The sequence below is a fragment of the Elephantulus edwardii genome, unplaced genomic scaffold (genome assembly GCF_000299155.1).
Source record: "Elephantulus edwardii isolate Elephantulus edwardi_28Jun2011 unplaced genomic scaffold, EleEdw1.0 scaffold00084, whole genome shotgun sequence".
Lineage (NCBI taxonomy): Eukaryota > Metazoa > Chordata > Mammalia > Macroscelidea > Macroscelididae > Elephantulus > Elephantulus edwardii.
The window spans coordinates 14,113,696-14,133,670 of record NW_006399834.1 but is presented as its reverse complement, the minus strand read 5'-3'; the positions used below and the strand labels follow the sequence as shown (position 1 = coordinate 14,133,670).

Genomic DNA, 19,975 nt, shown 5'->3' with positions numbered 1-19,975 from the left:
GTGGGGGTTTTTTCCACCCCATGCAGACGGTCATCTCAAATGTGCACGGGGAAGGACATGGAGACATCAGCACTAAAACCCAAACAAGCATCAGAGAGTCACCAGCCTGGTTTATGCCCACAACCAGTAAATACTTACGGTCCAAGTGACTGTGCCTGATGCCTTCGACGTCTTCGGCATGGATAAAGTGGTAGCATCTCTTCCCTACAATGTCTACAGGGGTTAGATCCATATAATCACTAATCCTGCAAAGAGAGAACACAGACTAGAATTCAGAAAGAGCAAAAAATATGGAAATGATTAAATGATTTAGAAATAAATCCACAGACACATTTTTAGTATAGCAGAGCAACTGCAAGGATGTGTGGCATTCTGAGGGAAACATTAGAAATGAAATTGTTTCTTTAATGTATAATAGACTTCTTAAAAAGTAAGAAGAGTGCTAGATCAAACAATTGTGTTTAAATACTTGGATAGGGTTTGCTTTTTTTTTTTTTCTGGCATCAGAATGCACATTTAGACAACCTAATTCCATGAAATTATTGAGCATCTCTAACAATGCAAGATCCTCATTTGAGGCCAAGATAATTCAAGGTTACATAATAAAATAAAAACATGTTATGTTTATACCAAATGATTAGAGACACCTTTCATTTAAACAGATTGGTCTTCTATTGGGTATTTCCATGAAAAAGAGCTTCAACTGCTTCTTGGCACAAAGTCCAAATTGGCATTTCAAGGGATATAATTTAAATGCTGAGACATACAGATGCCTGGGGGTATTATCTTTTTTAGTCTTAGTCATTTGGGAGCTCAGCTTTCACTCCTGGCCCTTTTAACTGGTACTTTGTGGTAGATTCCATGCAGAAACTTTTAAACCATTTCTGCAGCTCTTCCAGGCTTGTGCTCCGCAGTATGTGTGTGTAAGCCCCTGTCATTGATTGTCCAGATGTCAGTGTCCTCAGGCAGGAGCACAGGAAAATAGAACCGAAATGGGAAAACACTGGGAGCTTCTGTCTGGTTTACACAAACACCTCACATGGCTTATCATCCTCCTTCCTGCTCAGGTACTGTTTCGTTTTTGTCAACCTGAGATAGGCTATCTTTTAAAATGTATTCCCTTTAAAGTACTATTTTTTAAAAAATAATTTTTGATCCACACAAATACAAAGTGATTCTTTAGAAATGACACTTTGCAAGAAATACACGAGATCCCTCCTGTGGAGTTAGGTCTAGCCAGCAAAAGCAGGGAAATAAGAAACAAAAACAAAATCACATGAAACACAATTACGATACATTCTTTGGCCAGTAAATTTCTCAGCGTTGAGCAATTTAATTAGTTGCTGGCAGAAAACTTTTGGCAAAACTAGCATTCTTGGTAAGACTAATTGGGGGAAGGGGTGGCAGGAAAGGGGTGTTTTCTGGATTCCGTGGTTCTCTGGTACAAAACAGATTAGTTGGTGTTTTCCTAAAACCATTAGCGGTTTTCCAGGAACAGTTTACACCCCCTTCCTGGGATGTCATTAAAAGCCCCTCATTGGCGGTTCTGAAATTTGCTGCTCAGAAAGCGTCAGATGTCTGCTTTGCCCGAGGCCGTCCTGGGGATCGCCAGAGGAGAAGAATGGTCTGCCGAGGCAAGGAGGGAGCTGTCGTTTCCAGCTAACAATTCCCTAATTAAATAATAAACCCCGAGAAAAAGCCACTCAGGTCTTTAGGGAAGACATTTCTTTAGTTTGCTCTCTATTTGAATTAAATCCTTCAAAACGATTTCCCGAAGCCCTTCTATGCACTAGAGCCTGTTACGTGGTGAGCAAGGCTGCTCAGTGTGCAAGGCACACTTGCTAGATGTGCAGAAAGCACTAGAACTCGCTGACACCCCCTCTGACACCCCGCCTCAGCATCGAATCCTGGCAGCCTCCTTTCCTCTGAGCCTCAGTTTCCTCGTCTGTGAGGCAATCCCAGGGACTGATGAGAGGATTCATGAATGAAATGAAATGAATCAAGCTTACTGTCTGGCACACAGGATGCTTTTCTGTTGAATCAAATACGCAATTACCTTTAATACAGGTCTTTTTTCATAATTACTATCATCTTCGATTGGGAAATAATGTAGCATTGTATAGGCTAATAAGGGGTTGTAGAAAGCTTTTTTTTTTTAAAATTTTTTTTTTTAATGGGAAGAAAAAGATGCTTAAGGGCAGGTCACAGAAAATGATCTCCATTACAAGAGTGGTGCCCCTAAGTCACTTGGGTCTATGGAGCTCGTCAAAGAATTAATCTGTAATCATTGGGACAAAAATTAAGTGCTGGTTTTGGGATAGGACTATTACTGGGATTTAGGTTAATAATATGAGCCTCTGTTTTATGGGGGAAGCAGGTAAAGTAAACCTGAAGTAAGGAAGTGGGCATATTCTGAGGTTTGAAAAATCTTACTTTTTCAAATATATAGGCATATTTTGTTTTATCAAGCTTCATAGACCCCACCCCCACTCCCTCCTTCTGGGCACCGTTGAATCAGAACTGGCACAGGAGGAGATTGGCCCTCCTTATCCAGCAGAGCATCTAATGGATTCAAACCCTGCTCCTTCGGGATTGCAGTGCAGCTTCTTGACACTAGGCCACAATAGCTCCCTTCACAGACTTTTTATTTTTTTAAAAAAGGAGGTTTGTGGCAACTAGTCTGTTCATGCCATTTTCCCAACAGTAGGGGCACACTTTCTGCCACAGTTTGGTAAGCTCACAAAGCTGTAAATGTTCTCATAATGTGGTTGTACTCTTGACAGATGACAGAATCATATAAACATTTATATGTACTGGCGAGCAGAAAAATTCTGTGATTTGCTTTATTGTGATATTCCCTTTAGTTTGAGAATTGAACCCATAATATCTCTAAGCTACAACTTCGAGTTGAAAATGACTCAAGAGCAGTAGGTTACTGGTAGCAGAAATCTACTTTTTCCATTTTCTGCCTTTGTTTTTCTCAGTCAAATCATTGGACCTCTTTGTGTCTCAATTTTATGTTCCATGAAATGGTCATAATTATGACTTTTCTGTAGTTGTGTTGAGAAGCTCAAATGACATTTTCAAAAGAGCAGTTTTTACATGCCATCACGTCAGAACCAACTCATTGCTGACTCTCCAGCAGGTTATCAGAGCCTGTAAATCAAATGTGAGTTTATCTACCTTTTTCCCTCATAGTAGTTTGGGTCAGTAGCACAGTCTTTACCCCAAAGCCACCAGATCTCCCTTCAAAGAAGCAGACCTATAGCAAATTCGTTGACTCTTCCTTCTGCTACCTTAGGTTAAAGCATAAGCTATTTGCAGACTGCCAATGATGACCTTTGATGGTCTCATATGCATAACCCTGAGGTTATTATTTTGGCTCCCTGCTATTCAGCCTCATTTTTGAAGAAAACATCTCAGAAAATGTGACTAAGTGAATGCACTTTTGAATCTCACAGATGTAGGCTAGATTCCTGGTCCCAAGCAAGCTTCTTAATCTTTTCCCCTAAACCAAGATCACCTGAAGGTAATGAAGACAGTAGCAGCACCTGTCTCAGAACTATGGGGAGCTTAAACGAGATGCTTCATATAAGGTGCTAAGCACACCATCTAGTACCTAGTAAATGTCCAATAAAAGCTAGAGATCTTTATTATTAATAGTCCCAAGGTGGTGCCAATGGGGAATAAGGTTCAAGCCTATCCACATGCACCTCAGAAGAATGGCCTGGAGAGCCACTTCCAAGAAACAGTCCATTGGAAACCTTAGGGAGCACTGTTCTTAAGTCAGAATTGACTTGAAAGCAACTGTTATCTTATTACAAGTCCAGTTTAACCAGGGTTTCCTGATAATCTGAGTCCATTCCAAAATACTTCAGATACATGCAAGTATTCAGTCATGATATGAAAAATTTTAACAAATGTAGAAAAATCTTGAAAAGCAAATTCAGAGCTACTTAACAAATAATAGTGGCAGGTTCAGATTATCTTCTACCTCCCTAAACGGTAGAAGCCCAGGTGAACTTATGAGTTCTTTCCTCGGAATGAAATCCTGACTAGAAATAGTATGCAGTTTCGCACTATCTTTCCCTCTTCCCAGTGGAGACAGCTCTGATGGCTTAGTGGCAAGGGGTGCACTGCCAACCCAAAGGCACATGGTTTGAAACCATCAGCTGCTCCGAGGGAGAAAGATAGGTAACCTCCTCCCGTGTGATTAAACTGCCTCTGAAAACCCACTGGAGTTGGTTCCGACTAGACTGTACATAACAGCATTCCCAGAGGAGTGGGTACCGGAGCTCTTCTTTTCTCGGCTAGCTCCTGGAGGGGTCAATTACCCAAGCCACTTGGCCTTTCTGCTCTTTAATTTCCCCTCTGAAGGTGTTCACAGGGCTCACTGATCATATATTGCCTCCATGCCTAATAATAACCTGCTCCACAAAAGCGTCCTCCCAACCCCCCAGAATGACTTGGTAGTCCTCCCTGGGCATTACGGGGTGGTGGAGGCACCAGTGCTTGCTTCTCACATGTGCACAGTTCCTCTCAACTCCCCCTTTCTCCTCCACCCTCTGACCCACTCTTCCAATCAGTCTGATGATGAGCTGCTGACTTCCAGGGGAAAGGTCTAAAGGGGCACTGCCCTCCTTCCTTGTCCCTGGCTTTGTGCTTAATGGAAAAAGTGAACTTTTTAACCAGAGGCTAAAGGTTCCTTTCATAAAAGCTCGGTCTTGAGGAAGAATTGCCAACTCGTTTATACAATGACTCATCTTTTTAAAAAAAATTTTTTTAAAGTTTAATTGTCAGGATCACAAAGTTTTATTTAATAGTCTTACAAACTTCCTCTTTGTCCTTTTCTCTGTAGGGGACTCATATACTCATTTGTTCTTTACATACTTAATGCCCTGGTGGACACTGGCCGGATTCGTCCATTAGTTGGGAAGTGGGTCTGGCTGAAGCATCAGGGGACACCTACTGTATCATTTTGCCAATATTGTCTCTGCCTGTTCTCTCCTTGGGTTCTCAGCCCCAAAAACAGTCTTTCATTATTGCATATGGATGTCTGGGCATCCCAATTCATTCAATTGTTGTCCCTAATGTAAATCAGGGCAGCAATGTAAATTTTAAGTAAAAAGCACATTGGTGTCAGTCCAACAGCCATTAAAAACAACATCAGGATTTATAATGAGGCTCATTGGGAGAGTAAAATCCTTCAGTCTGCTGAAAACACAAACCCTCACCCAACACGCAGTGTACATACAACAGAGCAAATGAAAATAAAAACAAAGTACCTATTTTCACAGTAAATGATATTGAGGTCCATATTTACTCGTGTGACGAACATATGGCAGTCGATTCTGACTTCGTTGATTGTAGGGGGAGGCAGGGCATGAGCCACAACCACAAGACCCATGATTTGGCTGGGGACAGTCCTCCCGTGGGAGAGGGACACTCTCAGGCGGAGTCGGCCTGTAATGTGAATCACCTGTAAAAGAACATTAAATATACAACACACTCGTCACATTTACATCCCAGATGGAATAACATTTCTTTTGAGAAACGCAAAGGTACGTCTGGCGCAACCAACATTAGCTGGTAGCTTCTGTAATCCTGATGGCTGTGAGGATGCTCTCAATGTCTTTCAGGGCAAAAGACGAAAGAGAGTGAATAGTATACTCTGGGTATTTCTCAAGGCAGCAATATTACCAGCTATTACCATTTTTAAGGACTTACATGCTTTTATTCTGTCCATTTTCTACATTTAGGGAACATCATAACCAGATAAAAGGATCAAGATGTGAAGCACCAAGTTACAAAAGTAAATGTTTGCATTATTGGCCTTTGTTAATGGGACATATGCATCGCTTTCAAGCTTGTACCAAGTGGGAGTATATGGCCATCTCTTTTCGCTGGTACTTCTCTTCACTCAGAGAATGATACCACAAGGACCAAAGATTGCAATGAATAAAAAAGTCTGGCAATGGCATGAACGGATTCTATTTGAGCATTGTTATTAAGTGTTGGGCAGCATCCAGTTGCCAATAATGCAGTGGTTGATAACAATGGCTCGTGGGTTTGGTGGGCAGAGGACTTGGGCTGTGATTTGTTCCTTAAATTCCTTCAGATGACAGTAGAACAGGGAAGACTTGCTCCATTTTGGCAGCGGCTCAGAGGGTCTTGCCCTGAATCATGAGGGAAGAGGTGAGGGGTGGTTTTTGGTTTCTTTTCTTACGGGTACCATGCAGTCCAGATCACTCAGAGCCAAGTAAAAATTGCTCATCATTCCCACATAGTTCAAACTGTTGTTATTGCTATTCTAAAAAGTTCCTTTGCTTATAAATTGCAGATTTCTCTCTGTGTGTGTGTGTGTGTGTGTGTGTGTGTGTATACGCGCGCGTGCATTGAGAGGCTGGTGGAAATGGTGTGCGCAAACGCTAGCTGTGTTTGTGGAATCCTGCTTTAAGGTGAGGTCCCCTCCAAAGCCTGACTGTGAGTAATCGCTGTGATGGGCTGCACCATGGAGCCCAGTTTAACAGCTGGGTCCCCACATGCATTTGGCTTATCCATCTGCATCGTTAGAGTGCCAACTCATCTTGGGAGAGTCCACTTTTCCCAGGTAACCACATGGGGTTATTACCTACCTGGGACCCGCTATCTAGCCCCTACTTTCCTTCCCAGGGGTTGGCCTGGAAATTTCTGTTACCCTTTTTATTTTTTTGTTTCCTTTAAGTTATTCTGCTTTGCAAAAGCAAGCCACACTCCTGTCAGTCAGGAGGCAGGATCAAAGCTTCTGGGGCTACACTTCAGAGTCCTGGCTGTTCTAAATAATACCCCTTCCCTGTCACACTTCCCATTTGTGCCCAGAGCCACTGATCTAGAAACACCAATGAGTAAGATTATTTAGGTTATTTCAGGAGCAGCTTTTCGACCACCCACATTTGAAGTTGACTAAATTCATACTTAATGCACCTTTGCTTTAAGCTTTGGTCAGACTAGCTACTTTATGAATATTTGAAAATGTTCCTAGAGGCAAGGATGCTAAAACACCATCACAGACACACATTTCTGCAAGACCTCATTAACTAATAAAGAAATAGCTAAAAGAAATGGGATTAACTTCACAGGAGGGGTGTTAACAGTGCCTGGTCTCCTCCCAGCTAGGCTTTACATAGATGCTTATTTATCATTATCTGTCTTGTTTTATCAGGAACACTCAGCTTCTTGGGGAAAAAAACACAGATCTACAAATGCTCAGGAAAACATACACCCAGAAATGGTATGCTAAATAAATCCCTACTTGATATTCTATTCATAAGCATTTTAAAGGCATCTGGGCAGGAAAACATTTTGGGAAGACAGACAGGAGAGTGAGTGGCTCCATTCTGCATGTTCATTTAATGCTGCCTCCTCTCCCCAGCTTTATCTGTGGATGTTGTGATGTTGAAAGGTTTTCAATATTTGGACTGGAGTCCTTGAGTGTAACAAACAGTTTACACACTTGGCTGTTAAATGGAAGTTTAGAGGTTTTGATTTCACTCAGAGATACCTCAGAAGAAAGGCCTGGCAATCTACTTAAAGAAGCCAGTCCTTGAAAACTCCACGGAACACAGTTCTACTCTGACTTATGCACATGGGGTCATCATGAGGTGCCCCTGACTCCATGACAACAGGATACTGGTAGCAGAAATTGAAATATGCCATTTTCCGTCTTTGTAATTCTGGGCTCAATCACTTGACTTCTCTGTGTCTCAATTTCCTTTTCTGTGAAATGGGCCTAATGATGACTTTTTTTGTAGTCATGCTGAGAGACTCAAAGGAAGGTGAACAAATCATAGGGTGTAAAAAGGTATATTGAAAAATATTCATGACAAGGTTTCAGTTTGCCTTTAAAAGCAGCAACCTATAAATAACAGATTGTTGTTGTTAGGTGCCACTGAGTTGGCTAACCGTTTATGTGTGATCCCACATGCAACAGAGGGAAATCCTGCTCAACCTCACAGCCTCTCATTAAGTGCTTAGGCCTATTACCAAAAAAGCTCAACTCATTGCTGTCAACCTGAATTCACTCAAGTTGACCCTGCAATGGTTTTTAAGAAGTTGTAAGATTGCACTGCAGGAGATTTTTATACTAAGTAACTACTAGTGAATACAAACTCCTTACCTACTAGGCCACCAGAGCTCCCCTGAAGCCTACTGTTATGTCAAATCAGACCAACTCATTGTGAACCCTCCAGTGGGTCTTCAGGGGCAGTAAATTGCACAGGAGGAGATTGCCCTCTTTCTCCTGGAGAGCAGCTGGCAAATTTGAACTGCATGTCTTGAGGTCAGCAATACAATTCCTTACCACTAAGCCACCAGAGCTCCCTCTAAAGCCTACTGTTGTGTGGCATCCTTCAGTGAGTTTTCAGAGACAGTTAATCACATGGGAGGAGACTGCCCATCCATCTCTCATGGAGCAACTGGTGAATTTGAACCACATGTCTTTGAGATTTTAGTGCAGCATCTTACCATTAGGCCATACGATCTCCTTAAAAGCCTATCAGGACTTATTATGACTTTTATCTTTACCAAAACCCTAGCAGAGCATTTCCCAATTGGAGGGAAATCTGAGAGGACCTATCTGAATTCCTGCTCCCTCCACTTTTTTAACATGATAAAACAAAAGCTCTGAAAACTCGATTTCCTGTCCAAAGTCACTGGCTTAGAAATGGCAAACAGAGCCTGGAACCTGGGTTTACAAGTGTTGTTTGTCATTTCAACCACTGTATACCAAGAAGACACTTCTATCCTTTGATGTACTTCTATGCGTTTTATGTCCATACTTATGTTGAAGGAAGAATAGTTAAATGTTTATGTTGTTGCTGTTGGTGTCAGGTCATAGTAACATGCACAACAGAACAAAATGCAGCTGGATCACTTCATTGTACTCATGTGGAACTTGGACAAAGACTAAGATATAGTCATTTGAACAAGAGTTTAAAATCAGGAAAAGTGTGAGTCAAGTGTGATATCAGATGTTTATATAAAATGCCAATTTAGAAGTAAAAGTATCAAACCAGTTACTGTTACGACAATACCACTTCATGCTGACCCATATGTTTCAGAGTAGAACTATGCATTATTGGGTTTTCACTGACTTTGGATCTTTTGGAAGTAGATTAGCAGTGCAATTTATAAACCTTAGAAAAGATTCCAAAGATAAGCAGAAATTCGGGTATATCAGAAAATCTATGTGAAATGACACAAAATAAGAAAAAAAAAACCTGGGAATATTACTAAAATCACTACAGGGTCTGCTTGTGGGACTGTGGGTGAGGGAGGATGTGACTGATGAGAAGAAGGAATATCTGCTTTACACTGATGTATTTTTTCCAATAAGATTTCATTATGCCCACAGTATGTAAGTGAACATTTAGACAGCTGTACTTTGACTTTATAGTTGCTTTTAAGGCTTGTGATACAAGAAAAGAATTGTCAGAGGATCCAGGTTCAAATTCTAGCTTTTACATTTGATGCCAATGCAAGGGTACATGGTATATGGTTCAAATTCACCAGCTGCCCCTCTTGGACAAAGATGGGGTATCAGCTCTTATGTAATTTTCTGTCTCTGAAACCCCCCTGGAGGATTAGCTATGAGTCAGTTTTGATTCAAAAGTACACAACTACAACAACAACAACAACAACATGATTTTCATAGTATTGCAATGATCTGCTCAGTTTTCAGGTTAATACAATGAGAGATTAAAAATTAAACATGGAGACACATATTCTTTGCTTTATTAATAATATTATAAAACCCATTTTATTGGTTCTATTTTTGTTATGTGCCATCAAGTTGAGTAAGACCCATAGTGACTCTACGAACAGATCTGAAATCTGTCCTATCTTGTGCCATCCTCATGCTTTCTGAAACACTCTGCAGCAGCCACTGCATCAGTCCACCTGGTTGAGGGTCCTCCTCTTCTTTGCTGACCATCAACCTTCCCAAACATAATGTCCCCATCCAAAGAATAGCCTCTGGTAGCAACATGTCCAGTATGCGTGAGGTGAAGCTTTCTTATCTTTGCATCCGAGGAGCACTTTGGGTGTACTTTCTCGAAGACATACTTGTTCTTTTGGCAGTCCATGGAGTATTTAGCATTTTCTCCTAACATTACATACAGCTCAAAGGCATAAATTCTTCTTTCATCTTTATTCATTGTTGAGCTTTCAGATGCATAGCAAGTGATTAGAAAGACCCTGGTCTGAATCAGACACACCTTAGTCCTCAAATTGACATCACGGATTCTCAAGAATTTGGAGAAGTCTCTGACTGCAGACTTTCCCAGTTCAATATGTATCCTGACTTCCTGACTGCTGGTTTCAAGGGTGTTGATTGTGGGTCCAAGTAAGACAAAGCTTTTGACAGTTTCAATCTTTTTTCCATCTATCATGATGTTGCCTATTGGTCTAGTAGTAAGAATTTCTGTTTTCTTGATGATGAGATGCAATTCATATTAAAGACTGCATTCCTTGATCTTATACAACAAGTGCCTCAAGTCCTCCTCACAGCAAACAAGATTATGTCATCTGCATAATTCAGGTTATTGATGAGTCTTTCTCTGATCCTGATGCCACATTACTTAATAGAATTGAGCTTCTTGAATAATTTGTTCAACATACAAACTGAATAGGTACGGACAGACAATACAACCTTGATGCTCTTCCTTCTGAATTTAAAACCATGCAGTGTTCCCTTGCTCTGTTCACACAACAGCCTCTTTGTCTAGGTATAGGTTTCACATGATAGTATCTAAAATATGTCTTGGAGAAAGTGCAGCCAGAGTGCTCTTTGGAGGCAAAGATGAAAAAACAACTTCATCTCACATACTTTGGGCATGTTGTTAGGAGAAGTTATTCCTTAAAGAGAGAGAGATCATGCTTGGAAAGGTGGAGGGTCAGGGGAAAAGTGGAAGTGAGATTCATAAGCAAGACAGTCACTTTCTGTCTTTATTATGTGATAGTACCACTGGGCCAATCAGCAGCATGAGTATGGATGGTGAAGAGACTGAGATAGTTAACAGTTTTAGTTTGCTTGGCTCCATAGTCAACACTCTTGGTATCAGCTGCCAGGAAATCAAGAGACAAATTGCACTGGGAAAGTCAGCTGTCAGAGACCTCTCAAGAGTACCGAAGAGCAATGACATCAGGCTGGAGACTAAGGTGCGCCTGATACAGGCTATAGTCTTCGTAGTTACATGCTATGCATCGGAGAGCTGGACAGTGACTAGGGATGATAGAAAGAGAATTGATGCCTTTGAGCTGTGGTGCTGGAGAAGAGTGTTGAATATACCATGGACTGCTAAGAGAACAAACAGGTTTGTCCTGGAGAAGGTGAAGCCGGACTGCTCCTTGGAGTCAAGGAATCTGAAGCTTCGCCTGACATAATTTGGGCATGTTGCAAGGAGGGACTGGTCCTTGGAGAGGGACACCATGTTTGGGAGAGTGGAGAAATGGCGCAGGAGAGAAAGACCCTGTGATTGGGGTGGTGGGAGTGAGGATGTCAGAGATAGTGAGGTTGGCACAGGATAGAGCAGGGTTTAGGGCTCTTGTACATAGGGTCACTATGAGTTGCAAGCGACTTGAGGGCATATAACAACAACTAAACATCACTTTATGGTTTTGTTAAAATATGGAGTCCCAGGCTTTATCCCGACTGACTCTAGTTTGGTAAGATTAGGGTGGAATTTAGCATTTATCTCTTTTTTTAAGTTATAGAAATGATATTGTAACTAGTTGAGAACATCTAGGTAATGGGTTTGACATTACCAATGTTGCTAAACCTTGACTGCACACAAGATCATCCTAAGAGTCCTTAAGAACACCCGTTCTAAACTGTACCAACACCAGGCATATCAGAAACTACAGATACAGGACCCAGGCATCATTATTTGTATATTTTTAAAGTTTTCTAGATTTTACAAGGATGCTAGAGAATTAAGTGAAAATTAAGAGCATGTAAAATGCCTAGCTATACGTCTGATGCACATACGTCTAATGTACACATAATAAGCATGATTTATTTTCGTGAAGTAAGAGAATATAGCATAATCAAGGTACAGATTAGATTTGGGAGTTCAAGCTGAAAGAAGATGCTTTTGACTGATGGATCTGATAAAAGTACATGGAACTGACAATCAGAAAAAGTTGTTGACATAGAAGCTAACCATGAAGTGAATGAGGAAAAAGGCTTCCAGACAAAGACTCAACCAAACACATTGCTGATAAGTTGGAACTGACTCTCCAACATGAGGACTATGATAATTAAGGGCAAATAAGAGTACAGAAATTACTGGCCAGTGTGGAGACAGAGATGATTTCATGGTAGACATTTCATATTTGAGCAGCCCAGAAAAATACTGGATAGGTAGAAGTAAGACTTGGGCACATAAGAGAATGATTGAAGGCATAGTTTTGGAAGGTTGAAGGGGGTGTGCAAAGTTAATACATCAAGAAATTCAATGGAATTACCAGTGAAGATAAATGGAGAGATAAAGAGCAATGTTAAAGGTACTCCCCACCCACCACCTTTTGAGTACCTGAAGCCTAAGGAAATTTGTTTGTTTTTTCTCTTAATTGAGGTTGCCTTTTCCTGTAGCATTTAGTTGTTGTTGTTTTTTTAAATTGTAAATTTCTGAAAGTATCAACCATCTTATCCTCGCTCAAAATTCTTTTCTGACATAATTCCAAGCTTTCTATGTATTCAACAATAGCAGTGGTAACATCTCAAACAAAGAATGGGACCAAGTTAAGTAGATGATGGTGAAATTATTCTGAATACCAAAAATTATAAGCTTAAATACTAATATTATGTCAAGAACCATGAAACCAAACAATATGTTGCTGTTGTTAGGTGTTATTGAGACAACTGTGACTAACAGTGATTCTATGAACCTTGTCCTATCCTGTAAATGTGGTAATATAAATGTAGTGTACTACAAGTGGCACTGCAAACTGAAAGGTCATGTGTGTGAAGCCACTCTGTGGACGAAATATAGGCAATCTTCTCCTGCAGAGACTTACAGCCTTAGAAATGTGATGGAGGGTCCCTATGAGTTGGAAGCAACACAAAGGCAGTGAGTTTGAATTCAAATTTGATGATGTGTAGGGTTCTCCTTAAATGCGAAAACATTCTATGGTTTAAGGCTTAACAGTATGGTGTTTACTTTGAGCTGTGTAGCACGACTTCCCCCTTGGAACTCTGGGGTAGAGAAAGGAGTGTTCCCCCCTCCTCTTTCTCTCTGATTTATTTATTATTTGCAGAGAGGCAAGCAAGTAGTAACTACTGATGACCTTTTTCCTTCTTTCTTTTTGCTATTTTTTTAAAATTGATATTTTAACAAAAGTTTACAGAAAACTTGGATTTCCATTCATTCAGTGTTGCACCATTTCTTTCCCACACTTTCCCCAGTTCGTTTTTCTCTTTAAAAAGATTCTTTTATTGTTGCACAGTTTCCTTCCTCCCCTCACCCTTGACCCTCAGTTCACTTTACTATGCACCTCTTATTCTGCCCTTTTGCCATGCAAATAATACCTAATTATATATTTCTTTTAGACAGTTCTTTCCCCCATCTATTTAAATGCAGTTTTCATTATGTATCTCCTCTTATTTTCCCCCCAACCCCCATATCAGTCCTATTTTATAACAGTGGCATTATGCCGTATTTGTCCTTCTGTGACTGAGATATTTCACTCAGCATAATGTCCTCTAGGGTCACCCATTTGACACAGGAGTTTCAAGGTATAGGTGAAAAGGTGGTTGTTTTTTGTTTTTTTTTTTTCAAATAAAAGCAAAGTTTACCTTAATAATGGATCAACAGGAATTTTATTGGTCGTATCTGAGTTGCGGCAACGCTTTGATTTTGGTCAATGCCAGGTAAAAATTGCCTCTGTGTTCTGAATGTTCATCATAGTCTGGTCCTAAATCTAATCTCCAGACATTCTTCAAAATGATTTCTGAACCAGAGAATGCTTTGCCCCAAGCTCAACTTCTTATTAGCTCAATCCTCATGCTTCCTTTCATTGTTCTTATTTTATCTTAAAGAACTGAACAAAGTGCTAAAGCCTGTGGTTTTCTAAACCCCTTACACTGCACAGACAGGATACCAGCAACAGTGAAGCAGAATGGATAGAGTTGCTGAGTTGAAATCTCATCATTTTTTAAAAGAATGGCAAAATTAGCACTATTTGACAATCCCATATTGAAGATATCATTGTTTGATTTTTATTTTTTTTTTCTCGGATACAAGAAGCACATGTCTGTGATGCTCTAAGTACTTGTCCACAGAGCTTAGGATGAGTGTGGGAGTGTTAACAAGCCACATTGCGTGGACAAATATATATTTCTCTTCCTGCCATATGCTCCTTTCAATCGTCAGTTAGTGATAAGCTCTTATATGTGCTCCACTAATATCTTCTCATTATAAACAAGCTCATCACAAAGACCTTGGTAAAACCTTCCCTCTGTCAATACTGAAGCTGTGACTGAAAAATACATCTGGAAGCAATTCTCCATTCTTTAGGAATAAATTTCAGTTCTACTAATATGAAACATTTTCTGTATCAAAAGGCAGTGCTAAGTATTATGTGCATTATTTTCCACATATAATGTAAAATATAAAATAGGGCTAGATAACTAGGGGAACAGAAAAAGCTGCAGGCGTAGAAAAAATGTGAATTCCCTGAGTTTAGACCATCTTCAGAGATTTTTCACTTGTCCTTTAAGGGAATCCAAATTTACCTTAAAAATTAAGCTTCCTTCTGGCACTCTGGTCTCTTTTTCTTCTTTTTCCCCTGTAGAAGTCTGGTTTAGCATACAGATCACCAAATTGCAAACTCAGGTGGGAGAGTTAGCTAATTATTTTTAAGTGATGAGAGCTTTGAGGTGGCCCACAACCTGCGTAAGATAAGGCTCAGCCAGGTCTTCTAAACCTAAACATCTAGCCTGCAGCATAACAACTTAATCCAAACCAGCATGAGAATATCCACCTTGTGTCAATTGCTTCATGCAAATTTTGAAGGAGTGAGTTTTCCAGGCTTTAGCCCCTATTCACAGGCTGGTAGAATTTGCCCCCTCTCTATCTCTGTCTGACATCCTTCACCTTGTTCTTCCCTCAAGGCCTGAAACAAGTTGGCTGAGATTAAATATTTGTCCATATGGCAAAAAACACAAGGTAGAAGACTCTTGAATGGAGGAGTTATGGCCTCTGAAGGACAGGTGACCAGTAAAGTGCCATTTCCTTTCCAAGATCTCAGATTTTAGTTTTAAAAGTGAGTTTACTCCAGGGGTTTTTGTTTTAAGTCACAGTGGGACATCAGCACCCATCACTCATTGCCATTGAGTGGAAATTTAAAGCTGACTCCCCCTACCACCCTCAACTGGCTCCAAGGTTGTGAATCACATGGGAAGAATCTTTGCCCATCTTTCCTCTAAGAAGCAGCTGGCAGATTTAAGTTACCAGAGAGGTGCAGCCTTTGGGCTAGCAGCACAACCCAATAGAGACTACAGACTACAACGGAGCTCCCTAAGAAAAGACAGAAGAGGGAAGTGAAGCACTGACTCCTTCAGGCAGTGGTGAGACTGAAGTGCGGATGTTTCCGGGGAAGAGAGTTAATGAGCAAATGACTATGAAGACTTCATCCAGGGCCAAAGAAAAGATGATACAAGAATCATCATCAACTAAGCTTGTCTCTGAGATTAACTATCCTAAATACTGGGCAGGAGTTACAGAAGCAGGCTCAGCATTAAAGGAACAAGGACAACAAGGACCAGGGAAGGTAGCAGGGCTTTGCTGCTGTTGTGCACCATCAGACTGGAACTGACTCATAGCTGTTCCTTAAGCCGGTTTTCAGAGGTAGTAAATTGCATGAGAGAAGATGGCCCATTGTCCTGTGAAGCAGCTCGTGGATTCAAACCATGTACCTTTGTGTTGGCAGTTAAATTAATCCCTTCCCACTAAGTGATGAGAGCTCGTTAGGTGGGGTCAATTTAAGGGAAGGTCTAGTAGTGGAGGAATAAAGAGGCAATACTGCTAGAAGATTTCTCTTCAATAAATACTAAGAAAGAGAAACCCTAGTAGAATCTGCTCTATTGGTTAAGAGAGTTATAGTAAGGGGGAGAAAAATCTTCCCCCAAACAAAAGCCCAAACTCATTGCTGTTGAGTTGGAAATCAAGTCATAGCTGACCTTTCAGCAGATTTTCCAAGGCTTTAATTCACAGAAAGGAAATTGTCCATCTTTCTCCCTCACAGCAGCTGGTAGATTTGCATGGCCAGAGTTAGTATAGCACAACTTCTTATGGGCCATGTCCACAGAGCTCTCCCACATTATGACAAGAAATGCTAATACACTGTAAGATAGCTAATGTTAATACCCAGGGATTCCACTATTTTCAGGTGAGTTTAACTGGAAACTTGGAGAGCAAGGGGAAAGATGCAACTGGATTATAACTGTTCAGTGGTCTGGTTTCTGAAAGACTCAGGGCATCAACAAGCACCCTGTATGTTTTGGGTGCCAGTGGTTGACAGGGCTGCGCTTTGAGCAGTGTTTCTTTAAGGGGATACCATGAGGGACATGCAATTCCGGCTTCCTCTTTATCCAGAGAGCTGAATGACCAACAACTGATTTTAATAATGGTGGCTATAGCCACACCTGACTGCCCTCTAAATAAGCAAAGAAGGATTTTACACTTTGGATTAATCTGGACTGAAAACAAAGCCAAAATATTGTATCGAACTCAATCCATTGTGTTTTGGTTCCTTGAGAATGGAGGAACTACACATAAGCAGGAATTCTCAGCTGCGGTGGGACAAGGATGTTTCCTGGGCACAGGGCAGCCGGGGAGCCTTGTCTAGGTTCCTACATTAACAGAAAGGTCAGCTTCCTCTCAGTGGCCTCACCACTTTTGTGCTGAGAGCCTTTTGTGGATAGTTGTGCTCTGCCAGTCCCCTCCCCCAGCCTGCTCTTGCCTTAGCTCCTGATTAATTCAAGGGATCCTGTGAGGTTAACCCTTAATTTGATGGCTCTAGTGGGGAGATGAGAGATTGTTAGTAATTTATCACCCTCAATAGTTTTTGTTTTGTTTTGTTTTCAAAATGGAGAAAATCTTCTAAGACAACAAATAAAAAATTATTTTTAAACTCACATTTAAAATACATTAGCCACCACATTCTATTCTTACATTACTGTATCCTCCAAACATAACAATTACTTCTCATCTATCTCTTTTAACAAACTTCAAATACATAAAATAAAATATACAACTACAATTATGGCTTCAGCTTCTCAAAATGAGCCTGGCCTTGGCATTTGCTTTCCTTTGGAGAAAACAGTCTTTCTTCAACCAAAAATAAGATTTTATATTGGGACAGTTGAACGAAGCTGGAGAGATGGCCTTAATGAGATAATGTAAATATATGCCACGGTTATAAACCACTTTCTCAGAGAGTGGAGCACATCCACTATCATTTAATAAAACAGGAACATGAGTAGAAACACCTTGGCAAACTGTTAAGGGACAAAGCAAGGAGGCTGAGCTGTACATATCTGATAAAATTTTGCTTGATTCAGTTACTTTATTACAGACTTCCAGAAGTACAGAGGACTACAGTGCCACTGTGGAGGGACAACTTTTTAATTTTTTTCTTATCACTACAAGTGGAGGAGGCAGTGGATTCCTTGTGTCTCTTTGAGGGTCTTCATGGCTTAATCTCTTTCCCAGGTAGAAAGATGTTTGTTCTCCATATCACTGAATGCCAGTTTGTTTCTTGACAACACTAAAAAGGATACTTTTACACAATGGAATACTATGCTACATTGAAAAATAAGGAACTCATGAAATATTACACAAAATGGGTGACCCTGGAGGACATTATGCTGAGTGAACTACTCAGTCACAAAGGGAAAAATACCTGCATAGTGCCAATGTTGTAAAACAGGACTGACATCAGGGTTGGTGAGCAGGGAGAAAAATGTGCAACAGTAAATGAGTGGAAATCCTAAGTCTCTATAAACTTTCATTAACATTTCAATTTAAAAAAAGAGATACTTAGGCCTAGTCCTGTGCCAGGCAAAGAAAAGATACTGACTCTATTCATTCACACCCTACACTCCCTGAAGAAAGACTAAATTATATGAATATATTTTCTTTAGAACTCATAAGTCCTTATTAGGAAGAGTGTCATAAAAAGAAGACATTTCCAATCTTTATTGAACATCTTTGCTGTGTGTTACTTACATTTCTTGAGTTTTAACAACCAATCTTGTTCTAAGCTAGTCTCCTTGCTGACGGCATTTGTACGCAAATGCTATAAGTTGTAATAAATGACAACAGAAAGCCAAGCACCTCAATGGAGTTCTCCTTGACGTGGAAACAGTCATCTGCAAGTATTCCTTTGCCATAAAATAAGGTAAAAGCAGCACTACGAGCGGCTTTACTCTGCTCCCTCCATTGAGCTATAAGGTTTCAGGGCATTTTGATGTTGTTGTTGTTGTTAGGTGCCGTCGAGTCGCTTGTGACTCATAGCAACCCTATGTACAACAGCCCTAAACTCCGCTCTGTCCTGTGCCAATCGCACTGTCTCTGACACTCCCATCCCAATTATCCCAATCACTGAATCAATCCACCTCATAGAGGGCCTTCCTCTCCTGTGCTGTCCCTCCACCCTCCCAAGCATAATGTCCCTCTCCAAGGACCGGTCTCTCCTCACAACATGTCCAAAGTATGTTAGACGGAGCCTCAGAATCCTTACCTCCAAGGAGCCATCCAGTTTAACCCTTTTCAGGACAAATCTGTTTGTTTTCCTAGCCGTCCATGGTATTCTCAATACTCTTCTCCAGCACCACAGCTCAAAGGCATCAATTCTCCTTCTATCCTCCTTGGTCATTGTCCAACTCTCTGATGCATAACAAGTGATTGCAAAGACCATAGCCTGTATCAGATGCACCTTAGTCTCCAGAGAGACACCATTGCTCTTCAGTACTTTGGAGAGGTCCCTAACAGCAGACTTTCCCATGGCAATGCGCCTTTTAATTTCCTGGCTGCTGGTGCCAAGACTGTTGACTACAGAGTCAAGCAAACTGAAGCTGTGTACAATCTCAATCTCTTCACCATCCATCCTGATGCTGCCAATTGGTCCAGTGGTGAGAATCTTTGTCTTCTTGACATTGAGCCTCAACTCATATTGTAGGCTGCAGTCCTTGACACTCTGCAGCAGGCGCTTCAGGTCCTCTTCAGTTTCAGCAAGCAGGGTTGTGTCATCTGCATAACGCAGGTTGTTGATAAATCGTCCACCAATCTTGACCCCACATTTCTCCTCAGGAAAACATTCTGAAGACCAACTCTTAGACATAGAAGTCAGCTACTACTCTCTTTCTCAGCTTCTGAGGACACAGAATTAAAAATAATAATCCAAGGAATGTAACACCATAGAGTTATAAATTATAAGCAACCAGACAGTAACCAAAAGGTTGCCAGTTTGAATTTATCCAGAGGTACTTCAAAAGAAAGGTCTGCCAATCTATGTCCTTAAAGTTTACTTAAGCTGTCCAATAGGGAAGCTCTACTCTGTAATGTGAGGTCACTGAGAACTACAATTTACTTGATGGCACTCCATAATATATGTTTATATGTTGAGCAAATCAGTTGAGAATCTGGACTCTATGAAGCATGTCATATCGGGATGGGAGAAAGACTCATTAATAGCCTGCAATGCACAGATGACACAACCATGCTTGCAGAATGTAAGACTTGAAACACCTGCTTCATAATATCAAAGACTGCACATTTTAATATGATTTATGTCTCAACATTAAGAAGACAAGAATGCTAACCACTGAGTCAGTAGGCAACATTATGATGGAAGGAAAAAAGATTGAAGTTGTCAACAATTTAATTTTACTGAGATCCACAATCAATACCCATAGTAATAGCAGTCAAGAAAT

General features: G+C 40.6%; 1 protein-coding gene across 1 annotated transcript in view; it reads right to left on the bottom strand.

Moving 5' to 3' along the window:
• Window positions 1–19,975, bottom strand: part of LOC102852110 (neuronal PAS domain-containing protein 3-like) — a 1,291,857-nt gene that overhangs the window by 27,701 nt on the left and 1,244,181 nt on the right. Inside the window, exons 8-9 of the mRNA XM_006889981.1 lie at window positions 5,286–5,479; window positions 139–245 (exon numbers count right to left, since the gene is read on the bottom strand). Of these exons, the coding sequence (XP_006890043.1) occupies window positions 139–245; window positions 5,286–5,479 (301 nt within the window). The remainder of the gene's footprint in view (window positions 1–138; window positions 246–5,285; window positions 5,480–19,975) is intronic.